This window comes from Penicillium macrosclerotiorum, assembly GCF_028827735.1.
Source record: "Penicillium macrosclerotiorum strain IBT 26536 chromosome Unknown utg000001l_segment0_segment0, whole genome shotgun sequence".
Taxonomy (NCBI): domain Eukaryota; kingdom Fungi; phylum Ascomycota; class Eurotiomycetes; order Eurotiales; family Aspergillaceae; genus Penicillium; species Penicillium macrosclerotiorum.
This window is the reverse complement of record NW_026643081.1, coordinates 3113906-3128782: the sequence shown is the minus strand read 5'-3', so window position 1 is coordinate 3128782 and position 14877 is coordinate 3113906. Positions and strand designations below refer to the sequence as shown.

At 51.2% G+C, this 14877-nt stretch overlaps 7 protein-coding genes across 7 annotated transcripts; 5 read left to right on the top strand and 2 right to left on the bottom strand.

Annotated features, from left to right (window-relative positions):
• Nucleotides 1-138: 138 nt before the first annotated feature.
• Nucleotides 139-3448, bottom strand: N7462_001058 (ssDNA endodeoxyribonuclease RAD1; the record flags this gene model as incomplete). The annotated part of the gene is made up of 8 exons (XM_057072784.1): nucleotides 139-1053; nucleotides 1115-2207; nucleotides 2261-2737; nucleotides 2790-2841; nucleotides 2892-2962; nucleotides 3021-3108; nucleotides 3164-3341; nucleotides 3401-3448. 8 exons carry the CDS (start codon nucleotides 3446-3448, stop codon nucleotides 139-141), a joined length of 2922 nt encoding a protein of 973 aa, XP_056939314.1.
• A 214-nt stretch (nucleotides 3449-3662) lies between these two features.
• Nucleotides 3663-3940, bottom strand: N7462_001057 (uncharacterized protein; the record flags this gene model as incomplete). Its single annotated transcript, XM_057072783.1, has 2 exons — nucleotides 3663-3733; nucleotides 3808-3940. The coding sequence occupies 2 exons, from the start codon at nucleotides 3938-3940 to the stop codon at nucleotides 3663-3665; spliced, it is 204 nt and encodes a 67-aa protein (XP_056939313.1).
• Nucleotides 3941-4766: 826 nt separating this feature from the next.
• N7462_001056 (WASP family protein) lies at nucleotides 4767-6780 on the top strand (the record flags this gene model as incomplete). The annotated part of the gene is made up of 2 exons (XM_057072782.1): nucleotides 4767-4976; nucleotides 5050-6780. 2 exons carry the CDS (start codon nucleotides 4767-4769, stop codon nucleotides 6778-6780), a joined length of 1941 nt encoding a protein of 646 aa, XP_056939312.1.
• A 1957-nt stretch (nucleotides 6781-8737) lies between these two features.
• On the top strand, nucleotides 8738-10812 carry N7462_001055 (purple acid phosphatase family protein; the record flags this gene model as incomplete). Its single annotated transcript, XM_057072781.1, has 4 exons — nucleotides 8738-9090; nucleotides 9163-9858; nucleotides 9919-10359; nucleotides 10422-10812. The coding sequence occupies 4 exons, from the start codon at nucleotides 8738-8740 to the stop codon at nucleotides 10810-10812; spliced, it is 1881 nt and encodes a 626-aa protein (XP_056939311.1).
• A 399-nt stretch (nucleotides 10813-11211) lies between these two features.
• On the top strand, nucleotides 11212-12546 carry N7462_001054 (metal-dependent hydrolase family protein; the record flags this gene model as incomplete). The annotated part of the gene is made up of 1 exon (XM_057072780.1): nucleotides 11212-12546. One exon carries the CDS (start codon nucleotides 11212-11214, stop codon nucleotides 12544-12546), a length of 1335 nt encoding a protein of 444 aa, XP_056939310.1.
• Nucleotides 12547-12937: 391 nt separating this feature from the next.
• On the top strand, nucleotides 12938-14173 carry N7462_001053 (CorA family magnesium transporter; the record flags this gene model as incomplete). The annotated part of the gene is made up of 2 exons (XM_057072779.1): nucleotides 12938-13474; nucleotides 13532-14173. The coding sequence occupies 2 exons, from the start codon at nucleotides 12938-12940 to the stop codon at nucleotides 14171-14173; spliced, it is 1179 nt and encodes a 392-aa protein (XP_056939309.1).
• Nucleotides 14174-14209: 36 nt separating this feature from the next.
• Nucleotides 14210-14785, top strand: N7462_001052 (uncharacterized protein; the record flags this gene model as incomplete). Its single annotated transcript, XM_057072778.1, has 1 exon — nucleotides 14210-14785. One exon carries the CDS (start codon nucleotides 14210-14212, stop codon nucleotides 14783-14785), a length of 576 nt encoding a protein of 191 aa, XP_056939308.1.
• Between the last annotated feature and the right edge of the window lie 92 nt (nucleotides 14786-14877).

Here is a 14877-nt window from a genome sequence, read left to right as displayed (position 1 = left end):
TGCCATTGAAAATTGGAGAACGATTAGAATGGATTACAATTTGATATCGGGGGGGAACTACTCAAATTTTTCTCTTCTTCTAGCCTAATCATCGGAGGACATTTCGGAAGATAAGTAATCAAGAATTATTTGAATTCATCAGTCCTCGAAAACACTCTTCCGGAAGAAAGCAACGATTTTTCGAGCAGCTTCTTTTCCGACCAGCGGATCAAGCTGTTCTACGTCCATGTTTGCAATTTCGTGGATGTTTTCTGTCTCGACAATCAATCGATCGAGTGCCTGAGGGGTGACACCAGGCACAGCACGTAGCATATCCTGTGGTAGGAGATTGAATGTTCTGTGTTCAATTCCAGCTGCAGCCATGACGTCGCCCGGATGTGAAGACCCAGAGAGATCAATGTCAAGACCGATCTGTACAGCTCGAAGAGGATCAGGCTCAGCGCTATTCTTCTTAAGCTCAGAAAAAATCTCGGCGGTCTGGTAGGGCGAGGAGGACCAAATTATTTTCAGCTTTGGAAAAGCCAGGGTGAGCAGGACCAAGAGATGTTGAGCAGATTTGGGGTTTGAGGGGTTGGCAAGGGCACTGCTGCTTGAGCTGGTAGCCTGTCCAGAGGACGAAAAACCATAATCAGTCAGGAAGGTACTATTGGTAGTGATGGATGCAAAAGCATCGAAGGTGAAAGATTTGTTCTGGTCAAACTCGATCAAGAGAAGGGGGTTCTTGTAATGCTGGAGCATCGTCTCGGCCTGGTTATATAAGCGGCCATTGCGGAGAGAGGTGATCAAATCACGGATTGATTTTCGTTCAACGCAGATGTCTGGCGTGAGAATGTAATCACCCACAGTTAACTGGCAAGGAATCACAACCATATTATTGCCATGGAGGAGAGATGGGAGAGCACTTCGAAACTCTCTTACGTCAACCACTACTCGTGGAGGAGACGCCGTCGCTGCCAGACGTCCGCCTCCGGCGATTCGAGTGTTGACTGTGCGAAGGAATTGTTCCTGAGGATCTTCGGCACTTTTATCATGCGTCAGGGTTACAGCCATATTCTGCCAAAAGAAGCTCTCTGGTTAAATCAACAATATCGAGACGGCGAGGGAAATAACATACCCCTTTCTCTTTGATCAGCTTGGTAAATGAATCCTTTTCTCGTCGCACGACACTCAAATAACGCTGTTCCTCCACTGAGCCGCCATAGTAGATGAAATATACCTTCACATTTCTTCCTACATGGGAGCTGCGGTAGACCTCCACCCTGCGAATGAATGCTGCATCTGGTTCGTACATTATAATGTAACGAGGTCGAGTTTCCTCTAAAATATGCTCATCCATGTCACCGTCATATGGATGTATCATGACTAGTTCGTCCATGTCGTATAGTTCGTAATAATCTTCCGTGACCTCAAGGTCGTCTATAACAATCTCTTCTTTCTGCATTTCCTCAATTTCGGTGGGTTGGATGTCTTCCAGGAGGCTGACAACCTGACTTGGTAGCTCAACCTCGTTTTGAACACTGCTATTTGGTACGCGGCCAGAGGCGGAATTCACTGCTCCTCCCCCACGCACTCGGCGGCGTTTATTCGGGGGAGGTCTCCCTTGTTGCTGAGCTATTGCAGAAGCTTCAGGTCTTCCAGATTTATCGTTCTCCCCAGACTGAGATAGGTTTTTGTTGACCTTGGAGAGCGACCGCTTCCAATTAAGATAGTCTCGCAGTCGACGCCGCATCATAATTTCAGCAGAAGATCCTTCTTCAGCCCTTTCATCATCCTCGCCTCTTACGTCTGATCCGTGTGGCATTCTGACGTGCATGGTGCTGATAAATTCGCGAAGTTGACGGCATGTTCGTTGATCACTGCACATGATCAAGATCGTACTGTTAGATTCATCCTTACTTGCGGGATGAAGATAAGTATCGTGCTCAATCTCTTCAAGGACCTCTGCTAGCACCCTCCATTTGGGAAGAGGTTCCAAGACGGGTTGCAACTCTGCTGAAAAATTGGTAGATGACCAGGCAAGAGACATTTCACTGTTCAGTTTTCCTTCATAGACCCTTGACCTAGCTGTCTGGAAAAGAACATGAGCGGCATCAAGAAATAGCCAAGGAGAGTGATTATGTTTGTTTGAACCGGGAGGTGGGGCATGTGCCGCGACTATTGTATCCAGATATTTCACAAAAGACACGGCATCATAAGTAAGCAGAGCACTGTTGGCAAGATATTAGATCCAAAAGATGAGAGAGAGAAAAAGTATACATACTGAAGAATGGCTCGAAGGTCTGTGAGATCACTGACAATCTGCCTGGTCCTGAAAGTTACACGATGCCATATTGGGTCCAGCTGCCGTCTGATAGAAACATCAAAGTTTTTGTGCAAAGCGCTGTCAAGCGTCCATTCCTCCATGTCTAGCCCAGTGTTAGATTTTCGAAGTTCGGCGATACTGAGCTCAACACATTCAAGAACTGCATTCTGGACCTCTCTCATTTTGGCGCTCATCGGAACATCTAACTCGATCACTTCTGCTTTGCGGTGGCCTTCGAGGGCCTCCGCCACAGAAACATGAAATCTGGGCCAAAGTGATGCTTTGCGGAGGAATAGATTGCGCAGCATGTTCGCCAGTGGGGCAAATCCGGTTGTAAAAGGCTCGGGGGAGTCTGAAAAGGCTTTAAGGAAACCACGCTTATTTGTTTGTCGGTAGACTCGAATAATGAATGCCTCTAGGGAAGTTGCGACGACCCTATAGGAATGTCAACTATAGTGCATAGCTCAACTCAAAATGCTAGTCATACTTGTCAGCATGTAAAATGATCATTCCAGTAACCTTCTCGGGGTCGAGTAGCTCTTGAGAACGAGTTAGCAAGGGAATTCAGTACCCGGAACTTTCATCTTACTCGACAGCAAGTCAACAACCAATATCCTAGATGTTACGCTGAGGATGCCGCCCTCTCCATAGATTCGCTCGCTGGCAGAGGATATCAGAATAATCTCGATCGACATCACCAAATGGCCCAGAGACCTACCGCATCGAGACTGTAGCCTTCTCTGTATTGATAACCTTCAACCCCCTAGCGAGTGGAGACTTGCTGGTAGCATAGTGCTCCGCCAGCGCTATTGACGGGATGTATAAGCGCACAGCCCGAAGGTCGAATTTTAGGCGACGCACCTTCTCCAATCCATTCATTCTCTCGATCATCTGCACCGACAATCAGGACTAGATTATTACCAGCCGCATCGTAAAAGTGAAGGAGATTCGTTATTAAGTGAAGTAGGCCGAGGCCGCGGGCCAGGATTACTAGCTCATCCTCGGCACGTAGCTCGGTGAAGATGTCCTGCTGATATTGCTGTATTGGGAAACTGTTAGCAATTGTGACAGCAGTGTCAAAGGAGCAGAGACACTCACCAGCGGCAGAGACAGCTTCACCGGCACATTAGTTCGTTCCGGAGGCATGGGGAGCCTTTCTTGACGCGTTCATAAATGACGGGCCGGACGGAGATGCAAGTCGTCGCGCGATCACGTGCTCTATGATGCAATGGGTCGAGTATACAAAAATGCACGAATTCTGGTTATTTAAGTGAGGAACTCAAAGTAGATTTAAAATCTATGGAATGAGAGTGAAGTAAGTCCAGTTCCCTTCGTTATCAAGTTATATAGCACCCATAGATCAGTTTTTGGGCTTGTTAAGTTCTTCCTTCCGTGCTTCCATCTCCTTTTTCGACGCTTTCGACGGCATGTCTGAACCCCCAGGTATATATGTTAGCTGAGATCCCAACCATTTCATATTGTATAATATTGAGCTATTTCCTTACCGTCGGGAATATGCGGGCCCTTTGAGAGATAGTCCACCAACGACGGTTTCTCACGCTGTTCCCCGGATGGTTTCTTCGACGGGTCTTTCTGGGAAGCCGATGGGAACTCGGATGGATCAGGAATAACAGGCATCATGAAATATCAGAGAACTTTTTTTTTTTGAAGAGAATCCTAGGTAATAAAGTAAAATGTGTGGACGGATGATCACTATCGAAGACTAGGATTCAGAAAATTGTCCGGCGATCCCCGCTGGACAAGCACGCTGGATTATATACTTCAGAGGCGGAATGACGTCGGCGGTCGATAAACAGAGAGCGAAGTACAAAGGATGTAAAGGCCCACTGAGATCCCCTAAAAAAACACTAGGATTTTACTGGAGGAGGGGTTGATCGAAATAGTTACGAAGTATAGACTGATGAAGGAAATCATTCAGAAGGTGTTGGATAAACCACCTCAGCCTCGACAAAAAGGAGAAGAATGTGTATCCCGTAGAATAAATCGCCTTAAAGCCATCCAAGGCCAGGCAGGCGTTTGCCCGCGCCTGAAATCAGCGCCAAAGAGCGAACAGGCGGCTTTTTGCATGTACTTCGGGTGTACCACGTGCCACATAGCGGCGTCGCTCCAGAACCAAGTTCCGCCGGTGTACTGCGGTCCCCCCACCGAACGTCTCTTTCTCTCCAGCTCACCCTCTCCTACTCTCTCTCAAGGCAACCGCCGGTCGGCTCCTTTCCAATTCCTCACCTCCGCCTTTGATCCTTCGCTTGAGATACGATTCTCTCAACGTCTCCTCCGCTGGACTATCACAGCTTTTACCCTTGCCCTGTCGGTGTGCTGGGGACACTCGTTTGAACCACCTCATACCGCCCGTCTGCCATGCGCCCTCGACTTCTTTAACCTCATTAACCTAGTCACCTCTGAGTTCCTCTGGCTGTCGCTTCCAGCCCCACGTTAATTCGTCATGCCCTCAATTCTTAGTGACGCCGATAAGGAAACCGTCAAGAGAAATGTCCCCAAACCTGCAAACAAGATCCTCGCCGTAGCTGTCGCGCGACTCTACGTTGCCTACCCTGATGTCCAACGATGGACATATACCGGTGTCCAGGGCGCTGCAGTGATCTGCAATGACCTAGTAGGACGAACTTTTTGGCTGAAGGTAGTCGATGTTTCGGTGGGTGCTCCAGAAACCCCTGAGGGAGCTGCATCTGCTAACATCGTGGTGGTGATGACAGCCCAACGGGAAGGGCGTGATATGGGACCAAGAGATCTATGAGAACTTCTCTTATAATCAGGACAGGACATTCTTTCACACATTCGAACTAGAGGACTGCCCCGCCGGTCTGTCTTTCGCGGACGAGAAGGAGGCTAAGACCTTCATCAAGAAGATGCAGGAACGTGAGAAGCATGCGAGTAAAGAAACCACCAAGACACCATTCGCTTCTGCGAGGGGACACGGCCCTGCGCCTATAACCAATGGTAAAGGCCCGGGCCGATCTATCTTTGGAAGCTTGCTGCATCGGTCGAACCATCCCCCGAGTGCCACACCCTCCCCGGCTCCTGTGGCATCAATACCAGTCGCTCCTCCTCCTACCTTTCCTCCGAGTGTACCGCCAGCGAAGGGAGATCTACCGTTCGATATCAATGATCCTGCGCAGAAGGGACTCTTGGATGAGCTCCTACAAATGGGAATTACAGAAGATCAGATTGCGGAGAACTCGGAGTTTATCAAGGCTTGGATCGCCCAGAAACAAAGCGCGGCAGGCGAATCTCCTGCCCCGACCGAAAACAACAAGCCTAGAGCGCCACCTCCACCTCCACCTTCAGCTGCTGCTCCGAAAGTGACTTCAATCAGCCCCCAGGGTACTGGAGTCAGTTCAGCGAGCCGACGCGGTCCTCCGCCGCCTCCCCCATCACGGAAAGCTCGAGCCGAGTCGGCCGAGGAAACGGTATCACCTCCACCTCGTGAACCGTCACCACCCCCAGCCCCGACCCGGATGTTCCGTGCTCCTCCTCCGATCGCCGATGCAGGCAAGTTTGCAGAGCCCGCTGGCCCTGCACTCCCGAGGCGGCCACGGGCAGCCTCTGGCGCTGCTCCTGGCCCGCCGCCGCCTCCTCGGCCTCCGAAGGAACCCATGGATGATAACAAACATCGATTCGGAGTTCCTCCACCTTTCTCTGGGGATCGTAAGGTCTCCGCTCCTCCCGCACCTCCGAGCCGCAGCCCTGTACCGCCTGGCCCGCCGCCGCCGCCGCCTCGTACATCCAGCCCGGCAGCACCGCCTCAGCTTCCTCCTAAAGTCCCAAATGTTCATACCCCATCTGGTCCACCGCCTCCACCTCCTCGAGCACCTGTCTCTCCACCCCCGGCGCCTTTACCTCCTCGCGCGGTGCCATCTACTCCTGCAGCGCCTCCACCACCTCCACGTGGACCTACATCACCTACAGCGATACCAGGAGGCCCTCCACCCCCACCTCCAGGCCGCTCGGTTCCTGTAGTCCCACCACCACCGCCGCCTAGCCAAACCTCTTCTGCACCTAGTGGATTACCGCCCCCTCCTCCACCCCCAGGACGTTCAGGGCCTGTCGTTCCACCACCGCCACCACCACCAGGTGGTTCTTCTGGAGGACCTCCCCCTCCTCCACCGCCATCTGGTGGAGCGCCTCCCCCTCCTCCGCCTCCATCTGGCGGAGCACCCCCTCCACTGCCCAAAACTGGCGGCGGTGGTGGACGAGACGATCTCCTTGCAGCCATCCGAGCCTCTGGTGGTCAGGGAGGAGGTGGCTTGCGGAAAGTCAAGGACTCCGAGAAACGGGACCGGAGTGGTGCATTGGTGCCTGGAAGCGCCAACGAAACATCTTCGGCGGCTCCTAGCTCTGGAGGCGGAGCGCAAGGTGGCTTGGCTGGTGCCCTTCAGGACGCTTTGAGTAAGAGAAAGCAGAGGGTCAGTGGAAGTGGTAAGTGTTCTCCAAATTGAAAACGCAGAAGGGGTTTACATTCTAACCATTCTTATAGATGATGAGAAGGAAGATGACGATGATTGGTGAAGACGCGATTTGAACTCGAAAGTTTACATGTATTTGTTCATGATACCACCTGGTTTTTATGGGCATTTTTTTGCGGGGATTGGGCATTGTTTCCTTCGTGCTTCTCATTTATGTTGCCGTGATCTGTCCCAAAAGTCTGGCTTCAAGCGTTTGTGAGAAAAGGAGGGCATTGTGCTTTGTATATATTTCTGAATTGGTAGCAGATGCAATCAAGGGACGCTCGTCCCTATATATGGTCAATGGTGTACATTTGGAGCTTAGTTTCGGCTGGCTGTTATCTCCTTGTATGAGCGAACCGTCCGCGTAAAGGTGAGTTTGCCATGGCCCCTTAGAGAGAATGAAACCGCGACCGCTCCGAGATCCTTCCACGTGGGATTCTCCTCTCAGTAAAGCATATATTGGACCCAGTGAAGTAGGGTTGAGTGGTAGCAGACATCGCAGAGGTTGTGGGGAGTATGAAACTTGAACAATGCTGGCATGGAACCATGTCCGGAATTGCATTAGAGGACCATCGGACGTCTGTCCTACCTACCTTGCATTGATACGGCCGACCTGACGTCGACACGTAGCGGAACATGTTGACTACTGGTTTGAGCATTGGGCTCAGGATCGACATGATCAAACCACTCTGCATTTTAAATGCAGAAGCATGAAGACGTCGATGCCCATGAGAATAGGAATCGCTCGTTCTCGGCCTTAACAGCCACGGTTTCCGAGGATAATTATATTTTCCACTACTTCCAATGAGACTCAGCCTGTCAAGCCCGCTGCCAAGGATGAATGTATTCTTCTATGGTTCCGAGTCCTTCAAATTCGAGCATATGTGTAGTTTGCCAATGACCTGAGCTCTTTGGGCCCTGCCCGGTGGAGGCGGAGGAAGCTTTGCTGTTTTGACCAATTATCGCAATCATCGTTTCCAACCATCCGGCCATTAAGATCTATCATAGCCTTAAGTAAAGGAGAGATTAATTGTCCGAAGACAAGAGACCGTTCTAGCATTTCTTCGGGTTTCATGCAAGCAGACTAGGTGTGCCCTAATATACGATGGGCTTGAATTCAATAGACTGGCTTCAGCGAGACGCGAGACGAGCGCCGTGGCTTTAAGGAAATTACGAGTGGAGAGTTGACGGAGAAGACCGCCGTGTATGCATAGAAGCTCCTTTTCTAGAATAATCTAGGTGTGCTTTGGCCGTCCCCACCACTATGAGGATTGATGGCACTATGGGGCTCGGAGAAGCTTGCTCAAGACGGCAGGTCGATTAGGAGCATCTGTCAATCGGATTTCGCATTTCTCCGCCCAGGCACGATCGGATCGGCTACGTCAAAGCGAGCCCAGTAACAGGCCTGGGATTGATCAGCACCTCCTCAGCCCTACTGACCGGCTTGATGGGTCCAGTTGGCCATTGGTGGGTGGGTGCTGCCGGCGTGGTTCCTTCGGCATTCGGATACCGAGAGGGTATACGGAGTGCGGCACAAAAGAGTATCCACTGCCATAACGAGTATAGGTATGTCATGTTGCCCTGTAGTACAACAAGATTCTCAATGATATGCCGTCCGTCCTGCGCCAATCAGGCAATGGGCCGACTCCCATGTGTCCACGGGTCGGAGCGGAGTCCGGCGTTAGTGCTTGTTGGTCGTATTTAGTCGCTCTTGTTCCGGGTTTAGTTCGATGCCAAACGTCAATTGAGCCGTCACCAGCTGCCAATCGTGCCAATCGTGCCGATAGTGCCCTGCACGTGGATGCCCTCGTCGAGTCCGGTCGCGTCTCGCAGCTCTGTAAATGGACCTGCATCAACACTGCTTTCTCCAGCCTGAGATTGCGATGGCGCAGATAAAACCCCAGTCCCGCCGCGATGGCTGCCGGCGACACGGGCTCCCAATTCCACCATGAAGGCCACTACTGCTTCTGTCCTGCTGGCACTCTCTGCCGTCAATGTCCATGGCCGCCCGACGGTTGACACCCGCTTCCCTTACAAGGGCCCAGCGGTGCCCGTTGGCGACTGGGTCGACCCGACGATCAATGGCAATGGCAAGGGCTTCCCCCGCCTGGTCGAGCCGCCTGCTGTCAAGCCTGCCTCTTCCCATCCCACCAATAATGTCAATGTGATTTCGTTGTCCTATATCCCCGAGGGCATTCACATTCACTACCAAACTCCATTTGGTTTGGGTCGTGCTCCTTCCGTCAAATGGGGCACCAATCCCCACAAGCTGAACCGGGTTGCGTCGGGCTACACTCACACGTGAGCATCTCCGAAATATCAGAGAGTTTGTCCCAATGAACTCAAGAGCTCGAAGCTGACTCCGGAATCTAGCTATGACCGTACCCCATCCTGCTCCCAGGTCAAGGCCATCACCCAGTGTAGCCAATTCTTCCACGAGGTCTCCCTCGGCCACCTGGAGCCTGGTACGACCTATTACTACCAAATCCCCGCGGCCAATGGCACCACCCAATCCGACGTCTTGAGCTTCAAGACCGCCCAAGAAGCAGGTGACCCCAAGGAGTTCACCGTGGCCGTGCTGAACGATATGGGATACACCAATGCCAAGGGTACCCACAAGTATTTAACCCAGGCCGCCAACGAGGGCACCGCATTTGCCTGGCACGGCGGTGATATCAGTTATGCGGATGATTGGTACTCTGGCATTCTGCCCTGCGCCGATGACTGGCCCGTCTGCTACAATGGTACTAGTACTACTCTGCCAGGGGGAGGTGCCATCCCTGACGAGTATAAGGTGCCTTTGCCCAAGGGTGAAATCGCTAACCAAGGCGGCCCCCAAGGTGGTGATATGAGTGTGCTGTACGAATCCAACTGGGATCTCTGGCAGCAGTGGCTGGGAAGTGTCACGACCAAGATCCCCTACATGGTTCTGCCTGGCAATCACGAGGCTGCCTGTGCTGAGTTTGACGGCCCTGGTAATGTCTTGACTGCTTACTTGAACGAGGACAAGTCCAACAGTACTGCTGCTGAGGACGCCCTGACTTACTACAGCTGCCCGCCTTCCCAAAGGTAATACCAGAAGCACCGGACTCCATTATCTGAAGATTCAAAACTAATTTATGGTTATAGAAACTTTACTGCTTACCAGCACCGTTTCCGTATGCCCGGCGCCGAGACTGGAGGTGTGGGTAACTTCTGGTATTCCTTTGACTACGGTCTTGCTCACTTTGTCTCCATTGATGGCGAGACCGACTTTGCCAACAGCCCCGAGTGGTCTTTTGCCGAGGAGGTTTCCGGCAATGAGACGCAGCCCACTGAATCTGAGACCTTTATTACCGACAGCGGCCCCTTCGGTGCAGTTGATGGTAGTGTCAAGGACACCAAGTCATACGCCCAGTACAAGTGGCTGAAGAAGGATCTGGCCAGTGTGGACCGAAGCAAGACTCCTTGGGTCATTGTTATGAGTCACCGCCCCATGTATAGCTCCGCCTACTCTTCTTACCAGTTGCACCTCCGCGAGGCGTTTGAGGATCTCTTGCTCACGAACGGCGTCGATGCCTATCTGTCTGGGTAAGTTCCCCTTTCACCATAATGACAACAGAAAGAGCATGTAACTCATAGAATATTTTTAGCCATATTCATTGGTACGAGCGTCTTTTCCCGCTCGGCGCCAACGGCACCATCGACACCGCCTCTGTGATCAACAACAACACTTACCGTACCAACCCCGGCAAATCGATGACCCACATCATCAACGGCATGGCCGGCAACATTGAGAGCCACAGCGAGTTCAGCAGCGGCCAAGGTCTGACTAACATCACGGCCGTACTGAACAAGAAGGAGTTCGGATTCAGCAAGCTGACTGTTGCTAATTCCACCGCCCTGAAATGGGAGTACATCCGTGGAAATGATGGCTCCGTGGGTGACGCTCTTTGGCTACTGAAGCCAGCCGGTCCCGGGCACCAGGCTCATGGCCAGAAGCCTAGCTTCGGCGGCAGCAAGCCTCACGCCTTTGCCAACTAGAAAATTTGCGCTTTTTATAAGATTGCAAACAAATAATGCTGTATATACATAGCCATAATGCCTTCTTCTGAATAATTATCGACATGAAGTATTGTTAAGAGATTACACATGGTGTTCAAGGTGTTCAACGGTGCTCCTCGGCAAATTGCCGATCAGGCTTCCTTATCAGCCCCCCTCAATGAAAAGCTCGGGTTTTCTAGATATTTTCCCCGCTCGCAATGACGGATGTAACCTCGAGTTCTTCACCAGGTCTTGAATCCCATGAACCTGCTAGACCGCGGAAGTGCTGTGAATCGACTTACGAAACAGGAAATCTGATTCTCCTGATTGCAGAGCGTGGACTTTGACTGTTCGAAGAGAGCAGTCAATCCGACTACATGAAAGCCAGTCCCTTCAAAAATGATGAACAAAATACACAATAAGCCATGGTTACCCCGGACAGCACCACCAGACATTACATTCTATAATGCTAGAGTCATTGATGTCGAGGCAGGTGAAGTAATTAGTGGCTCAACTGTCCGCATTCAAGATGGTCGCATTGTCTCGGTCTTAGCTGGGGGCCCAGCCAGTCTGTCTCGAGAATCGACCGCAGTGGACCTGAAAGGCCAGTATATCTGTCCCGGACTGATCGATTGCCATGTGCATCTCATGGCGACTCCTGGCAGCTTTGCGTTGAAAGAAATATTTTCTGCTAGCCCCAACAGTATCGCATACCGGACGGCGTATGTTGCGCGGGAGATGCTACTCCGCGGATTCACCACTGCCCGTGATACTGGAGGAGCCGATGCGGCCCTCCGAGATGCTATCGCGGAAGGGCTGGTAATAGGCCCGCGACTCTTCATTGCAGGGAAAGCGCTATCACAGACCGGTGGACACGGGGATCTTCGTGCCAATTACCAAGTCGAAGAGAAATGCTGTGGTGGCCATTCACCCTCACTGGCCCGTCTCTGCGATGGAGTCCCAGATTGTCTCCATGCCGCGCGCGACGAGCTGCGCCAGGGTGCGAACTTCATCAAAATAATGTGCGGAGGTGGTGTCGCTACACCTTCAGATGCTCTCGACATGCTGCAATTTACGGCGGAGGAGATCCGTGCTATAACGACTACTGCGAAGCAGTCGAAGACCTATGTCACCGCACATGCGTATTCCGTGGAAGCTATCCGCCATGCTGTTGATAATGGAGTACAGGGAATTGAGCATGGAAATTTCATTGACGAGGAGACCGCAGCTTACTGCAAAGAGCGAGGTGTGGTCTTCACCCCTACCCTGGTGACGTATCAGGGCATGGCCAAGCCACCATTTGATCAATTTCTTGATGAGTTCGGACGAAGGAAGAATCGACAAGTTCTTACGAGCGGACTAGATGCGTTGAAAATCTTGCGGAAAGCCGGCGCCATAATATGCTTTGGGACCGATCTGCTAGGAGGAATGCATCCTCTGCAAAATGAGGAGTTTTCGATTCGGTCCGCTGCTTTGAGTGCTAAAGAGATCATTCAATCGGCGACCATCAATGCTGCCAAATATCTAGGAATGCAGGATCAACTGGGGTGTATTAAAGAAGGCAGTATTGCTGACCTGATTATTTTGAATGCCAATCCGCTCGAAAACATCGGTGTACTTGATCATATTCAGAGCAATCTGGTCGCGATTCTGAAGGAAGGACGGGTAGTGGTCAACAAAGCTAGCTGGTCGCCTGTAGATCCTATGTATGATCCATGTCAGATACAAGGCTGAATCAATACACTACGACGATTGAAAGACTTGAAATACCGAAAAGGATTCCGTCTTTTGCATACGTTTACAGGTTTAGCTCGCAACTTGAAAACGAGGTAGTTCCTCTCGTTCCACCACAATATGAAGAACGGAATAGAACTTCTGTAGTATCAGGCATCATCCTTCAACTTGTGAAGGATTCGACTCGATACCACAATGATACAGAGGTTAGAGGGAATAAAAGCAGAAAAATTAACACAAAGCGAGCGAATTTGAAGAGCCAATCGTGGTATACTTCGTTGGAGGTATCGGATTAGCCTTTTTCCGACGTTGTCTGTCGCGGGAAAAAAGCCGCGCCTGAGATCATGTCCATCAGACCTTCTGTGCAGCACCCGTCAACCACTACGGAGACATGCTGTCTCCGCTGAAGCCGTCGGTGCCGTCAGCCTCGTTACTGCGCTTCTTGCGCTTGCAGTCTGAATTTGTGATCAGTTCTTCGGCAAGGACTCAACCCAAACCACGGGCTCCGTGCTGTCAGGCCTTCGCGCCGGTATTCCCTCGCCGAACTTCGAGTTGGGCCCGACCAGGGATTCGCAACAATTCTACAACTGGCGAGGCCACAGAATCTCTCATCACAAGATCGAGGATCCTATCTGCGGCAAACCGCTCACCCAAACTTTTGACATTGACTCGTCATGCATCAACAACTCGTCGCCCACTGCTCAAGAGGCTATTCGACCTGAAGCGTAGCAAAGAGGTCGATTATAAAAGCAACCGCAATCAGGGACCCTCTCTAATTGATGATAGCACAGACGGCATCTTCAATATTGGTCGGGGATTAGCTGCTAAAGCCTCAAATGAGTTGCGGATTAGATGCACGGAGTTCGATACTAATGGAAATGTCACGCTGGTGAATGGGGAGTTCCGGAAGTTGGAACTCATCGCTAAGGTTTGCTAATATCTATTCTCATTGCTGTAACTCGCACTGAACAAATTTTGTACACAGTATGGCCTCCTCCCTCGCGATCTACGGAAAATCGACTCATCAACACTACCACATATCCTGGTCCGACCGAGCGCGATTCTAATCAACCTCCTGCACCTCCGTGTTCTTATAAAAGCCGATCGGGTGCTTGTCTTCGATGCCTATGGATCGACAGACTCTTACATGCAGTCACTTTTTATTTACGACCTCGAGGCAAAACTACGTCAAAAACAACCCACTGCGGCACAAGCTGGCCAAGCTTTGCCCTATGAATTTCGTGCTCTTGAAGCTGTCCTGATTAGTGTGACAACTGGCCTTGAGGAAGAATTTAATGGTGTCAGGGAACCAGTTGTACGAGTCCTTCGTGCACTCGAAGAGGACATTGATCGTGACAAGCTTAGACATCTTCTGATCTACTCAAAGAAGCTTGGAACTTTCGAGCAAAAGGCTCGGCTCGTGCGAGATGCTATCGATGACCTGCTTGAGGCGGACGACGATCTAGCTGCCATGTACTTGTCTGAAAGAGCGACTGGAAAGGAAAGGGATGAAGATGACCACCAGGAGGTGGAGATGTTGCTAGAATCATACCACAAGGTGTGCGACGAAATTGTCCAGGCAAGTGGCAATCTGGTGACTAATATTCGCAACACCGAAGAAGTGTAAGACATCTCACTCCTCTCTTGTTGAAACTTTGCTCTAATGCATCACAGGGTCAAAGCTATTCTTGACGCTAATCGCAACTCCCTCATGCTGCTCGATCTGAAATTCAGCATTGGAACCCTCGGGCTGGCCACAGGCACTCTGTTTTCTGCGCTGTACGGAATGAACTTGAAAAACTTCATTGAAGAATCTGACTTTGGATTTGGAGGAGTTTCTGTGATTTGCTTTGCTCTCACTGCCGTTGTCTGTGTTTACGGGCTTGCCAAGCTCCGTAAGCTTCAGCGTGTCCGCATGTGGGGTGAATCCGGCGTCGGAGGCACCTCCTTGGCTCCCATTTCTCCGAGGAAAGGCATTCTCGCGGGGCATCGCGCAAACTGGCGCGCGGATTCAATTGAACCGGTCTGGGGCAGTCTACCTGGTGAGGCACGGTCTGAGCGCATCCGACGACTACGCGAGAATGCGGCAGCATCTGCCGCCAATTCAGCCTCTAGGACACCCGGAACCAGCTTCCCAAGTGCGTCTGGAGAGACGCTTCGATCTGAAAGCAAGAATGCTGAACAGAACCAGAAGCGCTCTGCTTCTGACATCGGGATCGGCACAGAGCCCACAGTCTAGGAGAGGCTTGCGGAACTCTATCTCGGGATTGCCACTATGTCCTGCATATACCCTTTTTCTTGCATTACACTTAGGCGTTCAATTCAGGATTT